Source organism: Pelobates fuscus, chromosome 2 (assembly GCF_036172605.1).
Source record: "Pelobates fuscus isolate aPelFus1 chromosome 2, aPelFus1.pri, whole genome shotgun sequence".
Lineage (NCBI taxonomy): Eukaryota > Metazoa > Chordata > Amphibia > Anura > Pelobatidae > Pelobates > Pelobates fuscus.
In genome coordinates, this window is record NC_086318.1 from 417,942,547 (window position 1) to 417,958,987 (window position 16,441).

Consider the following 16,441-nt stretch of genomic DNA (forward strand, 5'->3'; position numbering starts at 1 on the left):
TCATCTTGGTAGTAGGGACAGTCACCTGTGCTTGCTGCGCTGTCCTCTCCAAAAGAGACAAAGAGAGAGCGAAGAGAGGAGAGATGCCGAGGCTGTTGTTCTTTTAAAGACTGATTTTTGCTGTCATTAACTACAAGTCCCAGAATCCCTTTCCTCTCCCAAAAAGTGATTTATCCAGCCCCATTTTTCCAGAGAGTTCTGTCTTTGCACACGTCTTTCCCTTTGATCTCTTCCCTCAAGCTTTACTGTAACGTTTTGAAAGAAGTGACCAGTTAGGGTTGGTTTCTGGGTAGATTGGACAGGATGGCTTGGGAAAACACACACTTCAATGGTTACACCTAGATGTTCATTAATCTAATCTTCTGATAACATGCATGGAAAACTGGTTGGCAGGAGAACTGCTGGAGGGATGGAAGCTTTTGTTTTAGCTGGGTGCTGTAAAATGCAACTGAAAGCTTTGATCCTTATCACACTGTTATCAAGTAGATGACCACAAGTTGTGAAACCAGTCACATACACAGAAAGTTATATACAATATTGCAGTTTTGCATATACATTTCTTACACTACAAGCCTTGCCACAGTGGCTTGTATACATATTGGGGGTGAGGCTGTAGGACAGCTATTCTCCAATATGTATACATGCTCCTGTGGTTTCTGGAGGCCTTCTGTGAAGGTCTCCTGGGGAAGCTGTTTTTCATGTAATCACCATCAAGCAACTAGCAATTTTTTTAAGCTAAGTGTGTGGTTTCCCTATTACTAATGGTGGAGCTGTCTTATGCATACAGTAGAATCAACAGGGGGAATAATACCTGTGTGTATAATGAGCACAAAACCCTGCAAAAAAAAAAAAATAGGTACAAAAATATACAAGAATTTTATATTAAGCATTAAGCAAATGCAAGCATTAACAAAGAAAATTTCAGTCTTTGTCATTTATAGTGAAAATCACCCATTTAAATCACTAGATACATATAGTGTGTATGTTGTCTGAAGGTGAAAGAGTTGTTACTGGATGGATGGATGGATGGAATGTTACAACCTATGGAGCATAGTTTTATAATATTGTATCAAGCTTGTTCTATTAGAGCAGTGGTTTTGAACCTCTATATGCGATCCTCTCTTATACGAAGAAGAATAACTTTCATCTGGCCCAAAACAAGTGCCAAAATGCGTTTTGTTGTTTGTTTGTTTTTACTGTAATAGCATTATTCATCGCCTTTTGGAGACCCATATGATACTGGGAAGATTTTAATTAAGGTGTTTTGTAAAATGGAGCTCAATTTTAATTATATTACACTTAATGGGCCAATGACTTGTTTATCCAATTGAAGAATGGGCTGCCAAGCTAGTGTCACGTATAGAGCTTGAGTTCCTGATAAAAAAAAAATAAAGGTTTAAGGACCACTGTTTTAGCAACTTCTGCATTTATTAATATATTTTTTGTTTTCCTTCCAGATCATTTCAGGACAATTCCTTTCAGATAAAAAAGTTGGCACTTACGTTGAAGTGGACATGTTTGGGTTACCTGTTGACACGAAGCGGAAAGCTTTTAAAACTAAAACTTCCCAAGGAAATGCTGTTAATCCCGTTTGGGAAGAAGAACCTATTGTTTTTAAAAAGGTTATAAGATTTTCATTTCGTACCAGCCTATCCTTAAATATACTTATCCCTATATACTATGGCTTCTTTTTTCCTTAACCAGCTCTCACAGTTTTTTTGACAATGATATGGCTTACTTTTATTATTATATAATTGTAGTTATTTTGATTGAGGTTGGTTAATTAGTATTACAGGTTTCTACCGCTGCTTATTTAGAATGCTGCCCAGGATTAGCTTAGACCAGGTTTTCCCAAACTCCGGCCCTCCAGATGTTGCTGAACTACAACTCAACCACAACTCAACTACAACCATGATTCTCAGCTGATCTATTTCATTCCTAGAATCATGGGAGTTGTAGTTCAGCAACATCTGGAGGGCCGGAGTTTGGGGAAGCCTGGCTTAGATTAAAAGGGGTGTTGAGGTTTACCTGCATGTAATTCTGAATCCAAACACGCTTTTATTGCATGTTAAGGCAAGAGATCATACTAAGGCATTGATTACAGTGACAGGAATGCTGAACAGGTCTGTGTCTAGCAACACTTAACCATAACTGTGGTGGATATAATGTGACTTTGCACTTATTAATGCGATAACAATATAAATAGACACATGTGAGTGTGCACAAAAACAAGAAAATAAACAATTCGGTTATGCATTATTAAAATGGGTACTATTTATATTTATTAAAGGGGACATTCATTTTGGTTAGATTTATGAAACGTTGCAAAGGGCCTTATAGCTTCTAAGTATAATACGCACAGGCCGCTTACATTATGGATCGTAAAGGTAGGCTGGCCGCGCATGTCCCAATGCTCTGGACGTTTAGAAGTGTCGGAGTGACATTACACAATGCAGATCGAGTAGTTGAAGGGACTCCTCTGTTTCTTATTTATTCCAGATTTTATTTAGATTTAGTGGAGCCCTGGATCTAAATAAACAAGAGAACACTATATAACACTGATACCGGAGAAACTGACGGAAGCGAAGCACAGAGAGATGGACACAGGTTTCTTCAGGAAGGAAGAGATTCTTTATTGGATCACCGATCGGGACTCAGAGGGACTAGCGTCACCAAAATACCACAAGTTCTGAGTCCCGGACAATAGTGCAGGCTCCTTATATAGGCACATAACTCCTCCCATATTAAGCTCCACCCTCACATTCTCTTGACCAATCAATACAAATAAGAATTAACTTCCTGCTTGACCGCATGGCTTGTCCAGCACAATGGAGGAGGGGGAATACTACATCCTGTATTCTTGCACATGCTCCGTACACTACTGATCGTATCTTGCCTCGTGCAACCAACTGATCGATACGTCAGCATATGCACGTACACATGCCACGTGGTAATCTCGGCCTACTAAATTTATTTTTACCGAGATTCCACCACATTCCCCCCTTTGATGCCTCTTGATATTTTACAATTACTTGAGGCATCACTTAACCTTAGTTTGCATACACCGCAAGTTACCTTGAACCAGACCAGACTTATCTTATGATGTGAATCTTCAACACTCATCTTCCTGCATTGGTTCTCCCTGATCTAGAGCCTTATACTTATAAATCGCCATTATCTGTGCAGCAGCCTTCCTCTCTGCTATATTTTCTATCAGGCTTTGCACAGACCTAACTACTAAGGGTATAAGACACGGCAGGAGTAGACACAACATTAAAATCAGTAGGACTCCACCTACCACTGCCTTAAGCCCTCCAAACCACTCATACCAGCTACCAAACCAACTACTTGGATTATACCCTTTCCATACCTGAGTAGGCACATGCGCTAGTTTAACCATATGGCTAGTAAGCTCCGCTATTGCTTGCCCTTCGTCATCTATTTGAAGACAGCAATTGCTCAGGTTAAACTTCCCACATACACCTCCCTCTACTGCCAAAAGGTAATCCAAGGCTAATCTATTTTGGTAGACTGCCGTCCTCATCCTGGTGTTATGCTTCGCTAGAAGATTGAGCGCTTGCGATGTTTCGTTAGTAATAATCTCAACCACCGCCTGTAATCTTATAATACGGTTGAGCATATAAATAGGGGTTCTATAACCAAAGGTACCATCCTCTGCCCACGAGGCTGGCCCATAATAATCTATGATACGCTGGGGAGGCCATTCATCATCTTCCCAGGCGCCTATCTCTATGGGTCCCCTTTTCTTCCTATGATTCACATCATACACTTTAACACCTAAAGTCTCACCTGTTTCAATCGGTAACAAGAAGAAGGATGGTTTGAGCATACCCAACACACATGCCCCTTCCCAGTCCTGTGGCAACTCCGAATAGGCTTTCTTACCACAGATCCAGTACAAATTTGCTGGGGCTCTCCAGGTAGATGTGATGGATAAATCAAACCACACATCCTTTAAATTGGCGTATCTAGCAAACGGGTTAGATGGTTCTGAGACATTTGAAGCCGACCACCAAGTTGTATTCTTTGTTTCATCATCATAAGCTTTTTGCCCTAGACAAGTTAATTCTCCTACAGAAGTATTATACATTATTCCTTTCCTTGCTATGCAAACATAACCTATGATGGAGGTCTTTAATCTCCACTCAGATTTACCTCTAACACACATATGATAATCGGCTTGTGTAGATATTAATTGGTCAACTGCCTCAGAACCGGACATTACCTCCTTTGCTTCCCAAGGCCATTGGTCTCCCATGTTAGTACCTCCACACACATAGCAGTTGGTAACATTAAGACTACCGGCAATACTTTCGGCTAAATCAATAAACAGGTTTTTAGCATTATGGGGGATCTTATTATCTATACTCATCTCTTCATAAAAGGAATGGTATACTTGATGAGTTTGGGAGGATACCGTATCAGTCTCTATCCCTATAAACAATACTGTCCCAGGATCTAAACCCGTCCCGTATATCTGAAACCCAAATAAATTGCCATATTTGTCTAAGAACTTATCGGGGTTATTTATAAGTATATGGATGGGATTACATTCCATAGACTTACAATATGGGCTGGTAGGCAACTTAGTCACTATCATGTCTTTGTCTACTGTCTGTCCCCAAGTCGCCCACCCCACACAAGACCAATATGGGCAAAAGTTATAGTCTTTATTCGGGCATCTAGGACTAACATATTTATTTTTACTACTGGGACAAATATATTTATCATTAGACCCATACGTCCTCTCCCATCTAAGATCCCCACATACATTCCACGGCTTTCTACCACTCGATATCGCTTTACACGCATCAAATAGCAGAACACCCGAAGAATGTACGGATTCTAACACCGTCTTATTAATTAGGGTCCCCTGAGGATCTCCATTCCTGAGAGTCAACCAAATTGTACGGGGTTGATACTCCGGACTGAAGCACTTAGGTTCTCCTACTCCTAAATGGCACACACTATAGTCTATATTTAGGTATCTACATCTCGATACATCTCCTTTACACTCGTATTGTGAATGCCAAATTAGGGTTTGGGAAATATGGTTACCTGTTCTTGTAGTCTTAATGCATACCTCACAGCTAGGAGTGTCGGTACCTCTACCTTCCTGAATATAAAAACACACATAAATAAACACTATCATCAACACATCTTTCGCCGTCATCCTCAGTCTTCGTCCGTGCGAAGGCACCTCAGCTTCCAGGATGTAAGGGCTGCAGGGAATGGAGTTCTGCTCGTCTTCACAGGAGTCCCTTCGAGACTTTCCCTGGCTTATAAACTATATGTCGGTGAGCGGACAGGCTTTATTATGGCCGTCTAAAAACACTCACTTCACCAAATCCCTGTAACAATAAAATTTGTAATCCACAATAGTTCCTCGTTACTCCGACTGAGTAGTGCGTTTTAACCGGATCTTGCAGGGATTCTCTGGATCTGCTGTAACTTGCCAAGAATCGACTGCTGCTGGTTTAACCCTGGAGTGATGTATCCACGGAGTCACTTCGGCTACTTTTATCGCTGTAGGGGTAGACAAAAGAACAACATAAGGACCTCTCCACTTGGGCCCTAACGGTACATTATTCCACTCTTTAATCCACACTTGATCTCCTGGATGATAACTATGAACAGGGGGATAAATATTCACAGGTAATCTATCTTGTACCCATTTCTGTACCTTCTCCATAGTCTTACCCAACTCTACAACCTGCTGCCGGGTAATTCCTTCTCCCAACTGACTCAAGTCCCCCCTTAAGTTACCAAGTACGGGAGGTGGTCGCCCATACATGATTTCAAAAGGAGAGAGGCCCATCCTTCTGGTAGGGGTACTGCGGATTCGCAATAGAGCTATGGGTAAGAGAACGTTCCACTTAAGTTGGGTTTCCTGACACATTTTAGCCAACTGATTCTTAATAGTTCTATTCATTCTCTCTACCTTACCAGAACTCTGGGGTCTATATGCTGTATGAAGCCTCCACTTTATACCAAGCATATGAGTCAGTTGTTGTAGGCACTGATGAACAAAAGCTGGACCATTGTCCGATCCTATAGAACAGGGTAGTCCATATCGGGGTATTATTTCTCGTAGCAGGAATCTCACAACTTCTCCTGCTTTCTCTGTACGAGTAGGACATGCTTCTACCCAGCCTGAATAGGTGCACACAATTACCAGCAGGTAACGATGTCCACCCGATTTAGGCATCACTGTAAAGTCAATTTGTAAATCGGACATGGGGAGTCCCCCCATAAACTGGACTCCTGGTGGCTTTACTGGTCCTTGTCTTGCATTATTTTTAGCACACGTTACACATCTTCGTACAATGGCCTGAGTCAAGTTGGACAATCTTGGTATGTAGAAATGTTTTCTGAGAGATTCTTCAGTACTGTCTCTCCCAGAATGTGTCCCGTTGTGATAATTTTGGACAATTTCTACCGCTAGTGATGCTGGTATGACTATTCTTCCATCTTCTAGCTGATACCACTTGTTCTCCAAATACTTTCCTGGTTCAGTCTTTAACCACTCCTCTTCTTGAGCTGTATAAACTGGAGTCCATTGGGACAGTGGAGTTGGTATAAGAGCAGCTATATGCCCCACATACTCCTGTCTTCCTGATTCAGCAGCACGCTTAGCTGCACTATCTGCCATCCGATTTCCCTTGGTTACATCACCATCTCCTCTCAGATGCGCTCGACAATGTATGATACCGACTTCTTTCGGCTCCCACACTGCTTCCAATAGTTGTAGGATTTCAGCTGCGTATTTGATTTATTTTCCTTCTGAATTCAGTAGTCCTCTTTCTTTATACAAAGCTCCGTGGGCATGAGTGGTTAAAAACGCATATTTGGAGTCCGTGTAGATGTTCACTCTTAAACCTTCAGCCAATTGTAACGCTCGTGTCAGTGCTATCAATTCTGCCTTTTGTGCTGATGTTCCTTTCGCCAGTGGCCGAGCTTCTATCACCTTGTCTATGGTTGTTACTGCATATCCTGCATAGCGGATCCCTTCTTTCACATAACTACTGCCGTCGGTATAATATTGAACATCGGGGTTCTGGATGGGAAAATCACGAAGATCTGGTCTACTTGAGAATACTTCATCCATTACTTCCAAACAATCATGTTGACTTTCAGTAGGTTGTGGCAAAAGGGTAGCTGGATTCAAGGTGTTTACAGTCTCTAAATGCACTCTGGGGTTTTCACACAACATTGCTTGATACTTGGTCATACGGCTGTTACTAGAAACATAGAAACATAGAAACATAGAATGTGACGGCAGATAAGAACCATTCGGCCCATCTAGTCTGCCCAGTTTTCTAAATACTTTCATTAGTCCCTGGCCTTATCTTATAGTTAGGATAGCCTTATGCCTATCCCACGCATGCTTAAACTCCTTTACTGTGTTAACCTCTACCACTTCAGCTGGAAGGCTATTCCATGCATCCACTACCCTCTCAGTAAAGTAATACTTCCTGATATTATTTTTAAACCTTTGTCCCTCTAATTTAAGACTATGTCCTCTTGTTGTGGTAGTTTTTCTTCTTTTAAATATAGTCTCCTCCTTTACTGTGTTGATTCCCTTTATGTATTTAAATGTTTCTATCATATCCCCCCTGTCTCGTCTTTCCTCCATGCTATACATGTTAAGATCCTTTAACCTTTCCTGGTAAGTTTTATCCTGCAATCCATGAACCAGTTTAGTAGCCCTTCTTTGAACTCTCTCTAAGGTATCAATATCCTTCTGAAGATAGGGTCTCCAGTACTGTGTACAGTACTCCAAGTGAGGTCTCACCAGTGTTCTGTACAATGGCATGAGCACTTCCCTCTTTCTACTGCTAATACCTCTCCCTATACAACCAAGCATTCTGCTAGCATTTCCTGCTGCTCTATTACATTGTCTGCCTACCTTTAAGTCATCAGAAATAATCACCCCTAAATCCCTTTCCTCAGATGTTGAGGTTAGGACTCTATCAAATATTCTGTACTCTGCCCTTGGGTTTTTACGTCCAAGATGCATTATCTTGCACTTATCCACATTAAATGTCAGTTGCCACAACTCTGACCATTTTTCTAGTTTACCTAAATCATTTTCCATTTGGCTTATCCCTCCTGGAACATCAACCCTGTTACATATCTTAGTATCATCCGCAAAAAGACACACCTTACCATCAAGACCTTCTGCAATATCACTAATAAAAATATTAAAGAGAATGGGTCCAAGTACAGATCCCTGAGGTACCCCACTGGTGACAAGCCCAAGCTTCGAATATACTCCATTGACTACAACCCTCTGTTGCCTGTCACTCAGCCACTGCCTTACCCATTCAACAATATTGGAATCCAAACTCAAAGATTGTAGTTTGTTGATAAGCCTTCTATGTGCAACAGTGTCAAAAGCCTTACTGAAATCGAGGTAAGCAATGTCTACTGCACCACCCTGATCTATAATTTTAGTTACCCAATCAAAAAAATCAATAAGATTAGTTTGGCATGATCTCCCTGAAGTAAACCCATGTTGTCTCTGATCTTGAAATCCATGTGTTTTTAGATGTTCAACAATCCTATCCTTTAACATGGTTTCCATCACTTTCCCCACTACTGAAGTTAGGCTTACTGGCCTATAGTTGCCCGACTCCTCCCTATTACCTTTCTTGTGAATGGGCACAACATTCGCTAACTTCCAATCTTCTGGGACTACTCCTGTTATCAATGATTGGTTAAATAAATCTGTTAATGGTTTTGCTAGTACACCACTAAGCTCTTTTAATAGCTTTGGGTGTATTCCATCAGGTCCCATTGACTTATTTGTCTTTACTTTTGACAGATGAAATAGAACCTCTTCCTCTGTAAACTCACGTGTAATAAATGACTCATTTATCCTTTTTCTTAACTGAGGTCCCTTTCCTTCATTTTCATCTGTAAATACCGAACAAAAATATTAATTGAGGCAGTCAGCTAGACCTTTATCCTCATCTACATACCTTCCTTCTTTTGTTTTTAATCTAACTAATCCTTGTTTTACTTTTCTTTTCTCATTTATGTATCTAAAAAAGGTTTTGTCCCCCTTTTTTACTGACTGTGCTATTTTCTCTTCTGTGTGTGATTTGGAAGCTCTTATAACTTGCTTAGCCTCTTTCTGCCTAATCTTATAGGTCATTCTGTCTTCCTCACTCTGGGTTTTTTTATAATTACTAAAGGCTAACTTTTTGTTTTTTACTATTTTGGCTACATCTGTGGAGTACCACAGTGGTTTCTTGAATTTTTTGCTTTTACTGACAAGCCTAATGCAATTTTCTGTTGCCTTCAGTAGTGCAACTTTTAAATAATCCCATTTCTTTTGGACTCCATTTAAATTGCTCCAGTCTGATAATGACTCCTTTACACATATTCTAATTTTGGAAAAGTCTGTTTTTCTAAAGTCTAAAACTTTTGTTTTTGTGTGGTGTGACTCAGTCACTGTTCTTATATTAAACCACACTGACTGATGATCACTGGATCCTAAACTTTCACCTACAGTAATATCTGATACCAAATCTCCATTTGTTAACACTAAATCTAGTATGGCCTCTTTACGAGTTGGCTCCTCAACGACTTGTTTTAGAGACAATCCCAGTAGGGAGTTTAGAATATGTGTGCTCCTGGCACAAGTAGCTATTTTTGTTTTCCAATTTACATCAGGAAGATTAAAGTCACCCATGATGATAACTTCCCCCTTCATTGTCATTTTAGCTATTTCTTCAACTAGTAGATTATCTAACTCTTCAATTTGTCCTGGGGGCCTATAAATCACACCTACACGAGTTACTGTGTGATTACCAAATTCTAACGTAACCCAAACTGACTCTATGTTCGCCTCACTAACCTTTATTAGGCTAGATTTTATGCTATTCTTTACATACAGGGCCACCCCTCCCCCTTTCTTGCCTTCCCTGTCTTTTCTATATAAAGAGTACCCTTTGTAATCCAACAACGTCTGTACTGCATGTGGGACTCGTACATAAAGTTCTTGACCCAGAGTGAGTTTATCGGCTTCAGCTACTAGCAGGGCGGCTGCAGCTACGGCTCTTAGACAAGGTGGAAGTCCGCTGGCCACTGCATCCAATTGCTTAGACATGTAGGCAACAGGTCTTTGCCATGATCCCAAGTACTGTGTCAATACTCCCACAGCCATTCTTCTTTGCTCGTGTACATATAAGTAGAATGGTCGTGTGTGATCAGGTAGACCTAATGCTGGGGCACTCATCAAAGCCTTCTTCACATCTTCAAATGCCGTTTGCTGTTCTTGGGTCCATAAGAAGGGGTCGTGCTCTGTACCTTTGATAGCTGCGTACAGAGGTTTTGCCAGTATCGCATAGCTGGGAATCCATATCCTACAGAAGCCTGCTGCCCCCAAGAATTCTCGCACTTGTCTTCTATTCTTGGGTATCGGTATTTGGCACACAGCTTCTTTTCTCTCTGGCCCCATAATTCTTTGACCTTCAGAGATATGGAATCCCAGATATTTGACAGTTGGCAAACACAACTGAGCCTTTTTTCTAGACACCTTGTATCCTGCCTTCCAGAGAATGTGTAGTAGATCGTGCGTTGCTCGCTGACAGATTTATTTTGTAACTGCTGCTATCAACAAGTCATCTACATATTGTAACAATACACACTCTCCTGGGATGGACTCGAAATCCAGTAGATCTTGACTTAGGGCTGAACCAAATAGGGTAGGTGAATTTTTAAACCCTTGGGGCAGTCTTGTCCAAGTCATTTGGCGTTTTGAGCCCGTTACAGCGTTCTCCCATTGGAAAGCGAAAATACATTGACTTTCTGCGGCAATTCGGAGGCAAAAGAAGGCATCTTTGAGGTCTAAGACTGTAAAGTAAGTAGCCCCGCCCGGAATTAAAGCAAGCAGGTTATATGGATTGGGTACAACTGGATGTATACTAACAACCGCATCATTGACTGCTCTCAAGTCCTGCACAGGTCGATACTCATCTGTACCGGGCTTTTGAACAGGCAGCAATGGGGTGTTCCAGGGGGAAGTACAGAATTTTAGGATACCATACCGTATGAACTTATCCAGATAGGATTGGATGTTCTTCTTAGCCTTCTGCGGGATGTGGTATTGTCTTAGGCTCACTGGATAAACCCCAAGTTTTAGTTCAATTTTTATAGGTGGAATATTGCGGGCCAGTCCTGGTGGGTTGTTCTCTGCCCAAACTCCTGGTATGTTGAATAATGTCTCATCACTCCTAGGGTTTTGGCTAGTCAACGCTGTATAAAGTCGCCACTCTTCTTCCTTTGGTACGGATAATGTCATGATACCTGAAGGTCCATTAAACTTTAAGGATGTTGTTCCATTTGGTAGGAACGTAATCTGCGCTTGTAATTTTGTTAGCATATCACGTCCCAGCAATTGGACTGGACATTCAGGCATATAAAGGAATTGATGTTTTACTACGTGGCCTCCCAATGTACAGAGTCGACTTTTAAGAACCGGTTTTTCAGCACTTCTTCCAGTTGCTCCTATTACAGTAATAGTCCTTCCAGATGGAGGAGCAACTAGATTAGTCACCACTGAATGTTCAGCACCAGTGTCGATCATGAACGCACTCCTTTTTCCCCCTATTGATACATCGACCATAGGCTCCGCTCGACCAAGGGGGATGGAGCCCGGTCGGTATCAATAGTCCTCCATGACCGTGTCAGCCAATCCTACAAAGTCCCTGCCTTCTCTATCGCGGGACCTTTGCGCTGCTGGGATATATCTATCTTCCCTAACACTTCCTCTGTTCCCATTGCTCCCTCTATTACCATTACTCCCTCCGGGGCCTCCTCTACCTCTCGCTCTGCCTCTAAAGTTTCCATAACCTATCCTAGGTCTGTCTTTCTCACACTGTTCTCTTCGAGGACACTCATTTCTCCAATGCCCTTCTTCCCTACAGTATGCGCACTGATTTCTACTTAGAGGTTCCTCATTCCATCTACTATCGCCTCTATCTGGGCCCCGTCTATCTACGCCTGCGATCGCTACCGCTAGCATGTCTGCCTTTCTACGCATCTTGCGCTCTTCCTCTTTCTTACTTTCTGTTTCCCTATTCATGTATACCTTATTCGCTACCTCCATTAGTTGGGTGATGGACATACCTGCAAACCCTTCTAACTTTTGTAGCTTGTGCTTAATATCTCCATAAGCTTGGCTGACAAAGGCGGAGTTCACCATTCGGGAATTGTCTGCGTCTTCCGGATTAAAGGGGGTATACAAGCGGTATGCCTCCAATAATCGGTCATAAAAGACACTGGGCGCTTCATCACTTTTCTGAATCACCTCAACTGTCTTCGACATGTTAATGGCTTTCTTTCCTCCGGCTTTCATGCCAGCAATTATAGCGTCTCTATAGGCTCTGAGTTGAACCATATCAGCACCATTTACATTCCAATCGGGATCGGTGTTGGGATAATGTGTTGCGGCCCATGCTGATGGATTGGCTTGGTTTAAAGTACGGGCTTTATCCTCTAGTGCTTTAATGGCCGCTTGATTAATTATTGTCCTTTCCTCATTGTTGAATAAAGTCATTAATAACTGCTGGCAATCAGCCCATGTCGGGTTATGTGTCTGTACTATTGAGGTGAACAGATCAGTCATAGCTTGTGGTTTCTCAGTATACGAGGAATTGTGGGTCTTCCAATTTAAGAGATCGGTTGTCGTGAACGGGACATATACAAAGACCGGGTCAGCATGTGCCATTTGGCCTGCGGCATCGATATAGGCTGACCCAGGATTCAGACGAAGAGGCATCTGATAGTGTTTTAATTGTTGGACACCGGTCAACTGTCGGGTCTGTATGGGGCTACGTGGAGGGGCGTCAGTCATAGGTTCCAGTCGGGGAGAAATAGGGTATGGGGATGTGGGAGCTTGGTTTTGGGAAAAGGTTGTAAATAAAACACTTCGAGCCGAGCTAGATGAAGCTTGACCGGAAGTCTGAAGTGGCGCCAAATCAGGATATTCGTTTTTAATGGGGGTTGGTTCTGATTCCGGAAGGGGAGATTTAGTACGAGGGGGGGTGGATCCTGTACTGGAGGAGGAAGCGGAAGTGGATGAGGGTAATGAGGGGAGGGTTGCAGGACTTCCTGCATTTGCGTCACTTCCTCTTAACGGAAAGTAAGGGGGCGGCAAAGGGATCTCGGACTCAGGGGGCGTGTCCAAAATGGGCCTAACACCAGTCCTAGTGGACAAACAAGTCCTAGCTACCATGAGGCGACATTGCTCCTCGTGGCATGTCTGGAGCCATTTTGGCGAGTCATTTACGGCCTGTCTCCAACAATCAATATAAGGAAACTGGCCGTAAAGTTCAGGCCTACCCGATACAGCCACGTGTAAGCGCTGTACCAGAGTTGGATCCAAACTGCCACGTGGCGGCCATGCCGCAACCAAAGTAGGCCACTCCCTAGTACACAAAGTGACCAAACGTACAGGAGACATTTTAACCCCAAAATCACAAGTTTTGAATCCCTTTTTAAAATTCTTCACCATACAACCTAAGGGATCCGGAATCGTTGACTGCGACGCACCCATACTTAACAATGGAACGTCGTCGACAACGAATACTATACACGCGTACTATTCAACAGTCACACCCGTTTCCTCTGGCAACAGCACCACGTGGTACAGTTACCAAGTGAAACGTATACAATAACACAATAAACACTCAGGGAATTCCCGTACACACACAGCTGTTACACCAGTCACTAGATAATCAATATTATGCCCTTTGGCGTAACTATACAGTCACCCACGCTATAATTCTCTATATACGAATTACCCGTCTATAACACACCCCAGTAACATCGTCTTTTACAAATAGCAATTACAGTACGGTTAGCATAGGTCAAAGCACAAGTTAAGGTCACAATACAATTATTAGTGGTTATGGTGTTAAACATGCAATGGACGACAATGATTAGTACTTATATACAGTGTCAGTAAATATACAGGGTTATGGTACCGTGCACTATAATACAGCAACACACTATTAACACTCTCGCTAGACGGCTGAGCTCGCGCTATCTAACAAGATATACACTTTACTAAACAATCTTTAACACATTTACAATTCCCAACTAAACTATTGGCCAGTACCTTGATGGACTAACTAAAAACAATCTACATACGTTTTGGTTAGCCACACTGCCCAAGCACCACATATAGCGAGCTAGAGGACCGAATTTACACAGACGCCTCTTAGTCGATAACTATCAAAAGTCTAGTGGGTTCCAAATTTACACGCCTTCCCACTTAGCCCAGATAGGATGAGAGCTAGCGAACCGAATTTACACAGACGCCGCTTAGTCTCCCGGTCCCTCCGACCTAGCGAACAAAATATACACCCTAGAACGCTAGTCTAGACAAGACACCGGTGTCCGGCTAGGGCTATTTACACCAGAGCCCCGCCTGACTAACAAAATCAAACGGTCTGACTAAAGAGCGTTCGATTGAGCGGTGCGCCTTCGCTCCTTCCCTCCGACAGAGGGGGCAGATACACAGATTTAAACCCCTTTGGGCCTACCGCACAATCGGTATACCCCTAGTGGGTTCTGCCGTCTAAAACAGCAGTTGTCTTACCTCCTCGTTCCTGAACCTGAGTTCACACTCATCGACGGGGACACCCCAGCACTTCTCACGTAGAGGCCGATGATCTCCTGGACAACAGACCAGTGGCGCCGAGACGAAGGGAGGTCCACGCAGAAGTTCAGGGGTGCAGCCGTAGAGAACGTGGGCAAAGATAGACCGTCTCACGCCTCTGCCTCTCAGCTACCGTTGAACGATGAGCTTCCCGGCCAATGCACCAAATGATACCGGAGAAACTGACGGAAGCGAAGCACAGAGAGATGGACACAGGTTTCTTCAGGAAGGAAGAGATTCTTTATTGGATCACCGATCGGGACTCAGAGGGACTAGCGTCACCAAAATACCACAAGTTCTGAGTCCCGGACAATAGTGCAGGCTCCTTATATAGGCACATAACTCCTCCCATATTAAGCTCCACCCTCACATTCTCTTGACCAATCAATACAAATAAGAATTAACTTCCTGCTTGACCGCATGGCTTGTCCAGCACAATGGAGGAGGGGGAATACTACATCCTGTATTCTTGCACATGCTCCGTACACTACTGATCGTATCTTGCCTCGTGCAACCAACTGATCGATACGTCAGCATATGCACGTACACATGCCACGTGGTAATCTCGGCCTACTAAATTTATTTTTACCGAGATTCCACCACAACACAAGTCTGTATTCCTAATGCTATAATGTTCATTTAAAAAAGTATATGCTAACCTCAATACTTCCATGTTAGAAACAAAGCAAGTATAATAAATCAAATGCAGTGACCCACATATTAAAATGAAACTGTACACATATCATATTGTAATAGGACATAGCTTGCAAAAAGGTATAAATATTAACTAACCCAAACTTGAATTAAATATATTCTTTGTGTTTAACACTTCAATCCTACGCTTAAAGGGACACTGTAAAAACCTTACCCTACACAGCTCAGTGTAGGGCATGGTTCGTCAACCTGGTCCCTACCGCCCACTAGTGGGCGTTTCAGGATTCCAGGTGGGCGGTAGGGATTTCCAGGTTGATCGGGCGGGCGGGTGTGAGCCGGCGGTACCCGTGCGACTGGGTACCGCCGTGACCATTTGCGGCTCCGGCCCGCCCGGTAAACCGCCGGGGCCGCCTTCCAAAGTGTCCATCGGGTGGCCCATGCTGTCAGGGCCACCCGATGGATGCGGATTGTAAGGGGGCCCGGTCAGCGCTGGGCGCTTTAACAGCGCGACCGGGCCCCCTGTGATGACATCAGAGCTGGGAGGAAGTGATTCCCCGGTCACTCCTCCCAGCTAAAACTGAGAGCCGCGCGGGAGGAACACCAGGGAGTCAGAGTGGGAACTCTGACTCCCATCCACCTGAGCCACCACTGGACCCCAGGGAAAGTCACCCTCCTGCACCTTAAAGGTAGGAAACAGGAGGGTGACTTAAATATAATGTGTGTGTTTGTTTGTGTGTGTGTGTCTTTGTAGGTATGTCTTGTGTGTGTGTGTGTGTGTGTGTGTGTCTGTCTGTATGTATGTATGTGTGTCTTGTCTTTGTATGTATGTGTCATTGTATGTGTGTCTGTCTGTATGTATGTATGTGTGTCTTGTCTTTGTATGTATGTGTCATTGTATGTGTGTGTGTCTATGTATGTCTTATGTGTGTGTCTGCATGTGTGTGTGCATGTCTGTTTGTATGTATGTGTCTTGTGTGTGTGTGCCTGTCTGTGTCTTTGTGTGTGTATGTATGTGTGTCTGTCTGTGTCTTTGTGTGTGTATGTATGTGTGTCTGTCTGTGTCTTTGTGTGTGTGTGTATGTATGTGTGTCT

At 43.0% G+C, this 16,441-nt stretch overlaps 1 protein-coding gene across 2 annotated transcripts in view; it reads left to right on the plus strand.

Moving 5' to 3' along the window:
• Positions 1–16,441, plus strand: part of PLCB1 (phospholipase C beta 1) — a 739,173-nt gene that overhangs the window by 587,141 nt on the left and 135,591 nt on the right. For both annotated transcript variants that reach the window (XM_063444005.1, XM_063444006.1), the window contains exon 20: positions 1,458–1,622. In XM_063444005.1, coding sequence (XP_063300075.1) covers positions 1,458–1,622 — 165 coding nt within the window. The remainder of the gene's footprint in view (positions 1–1,457; positions 1,623–16,441) is intronic.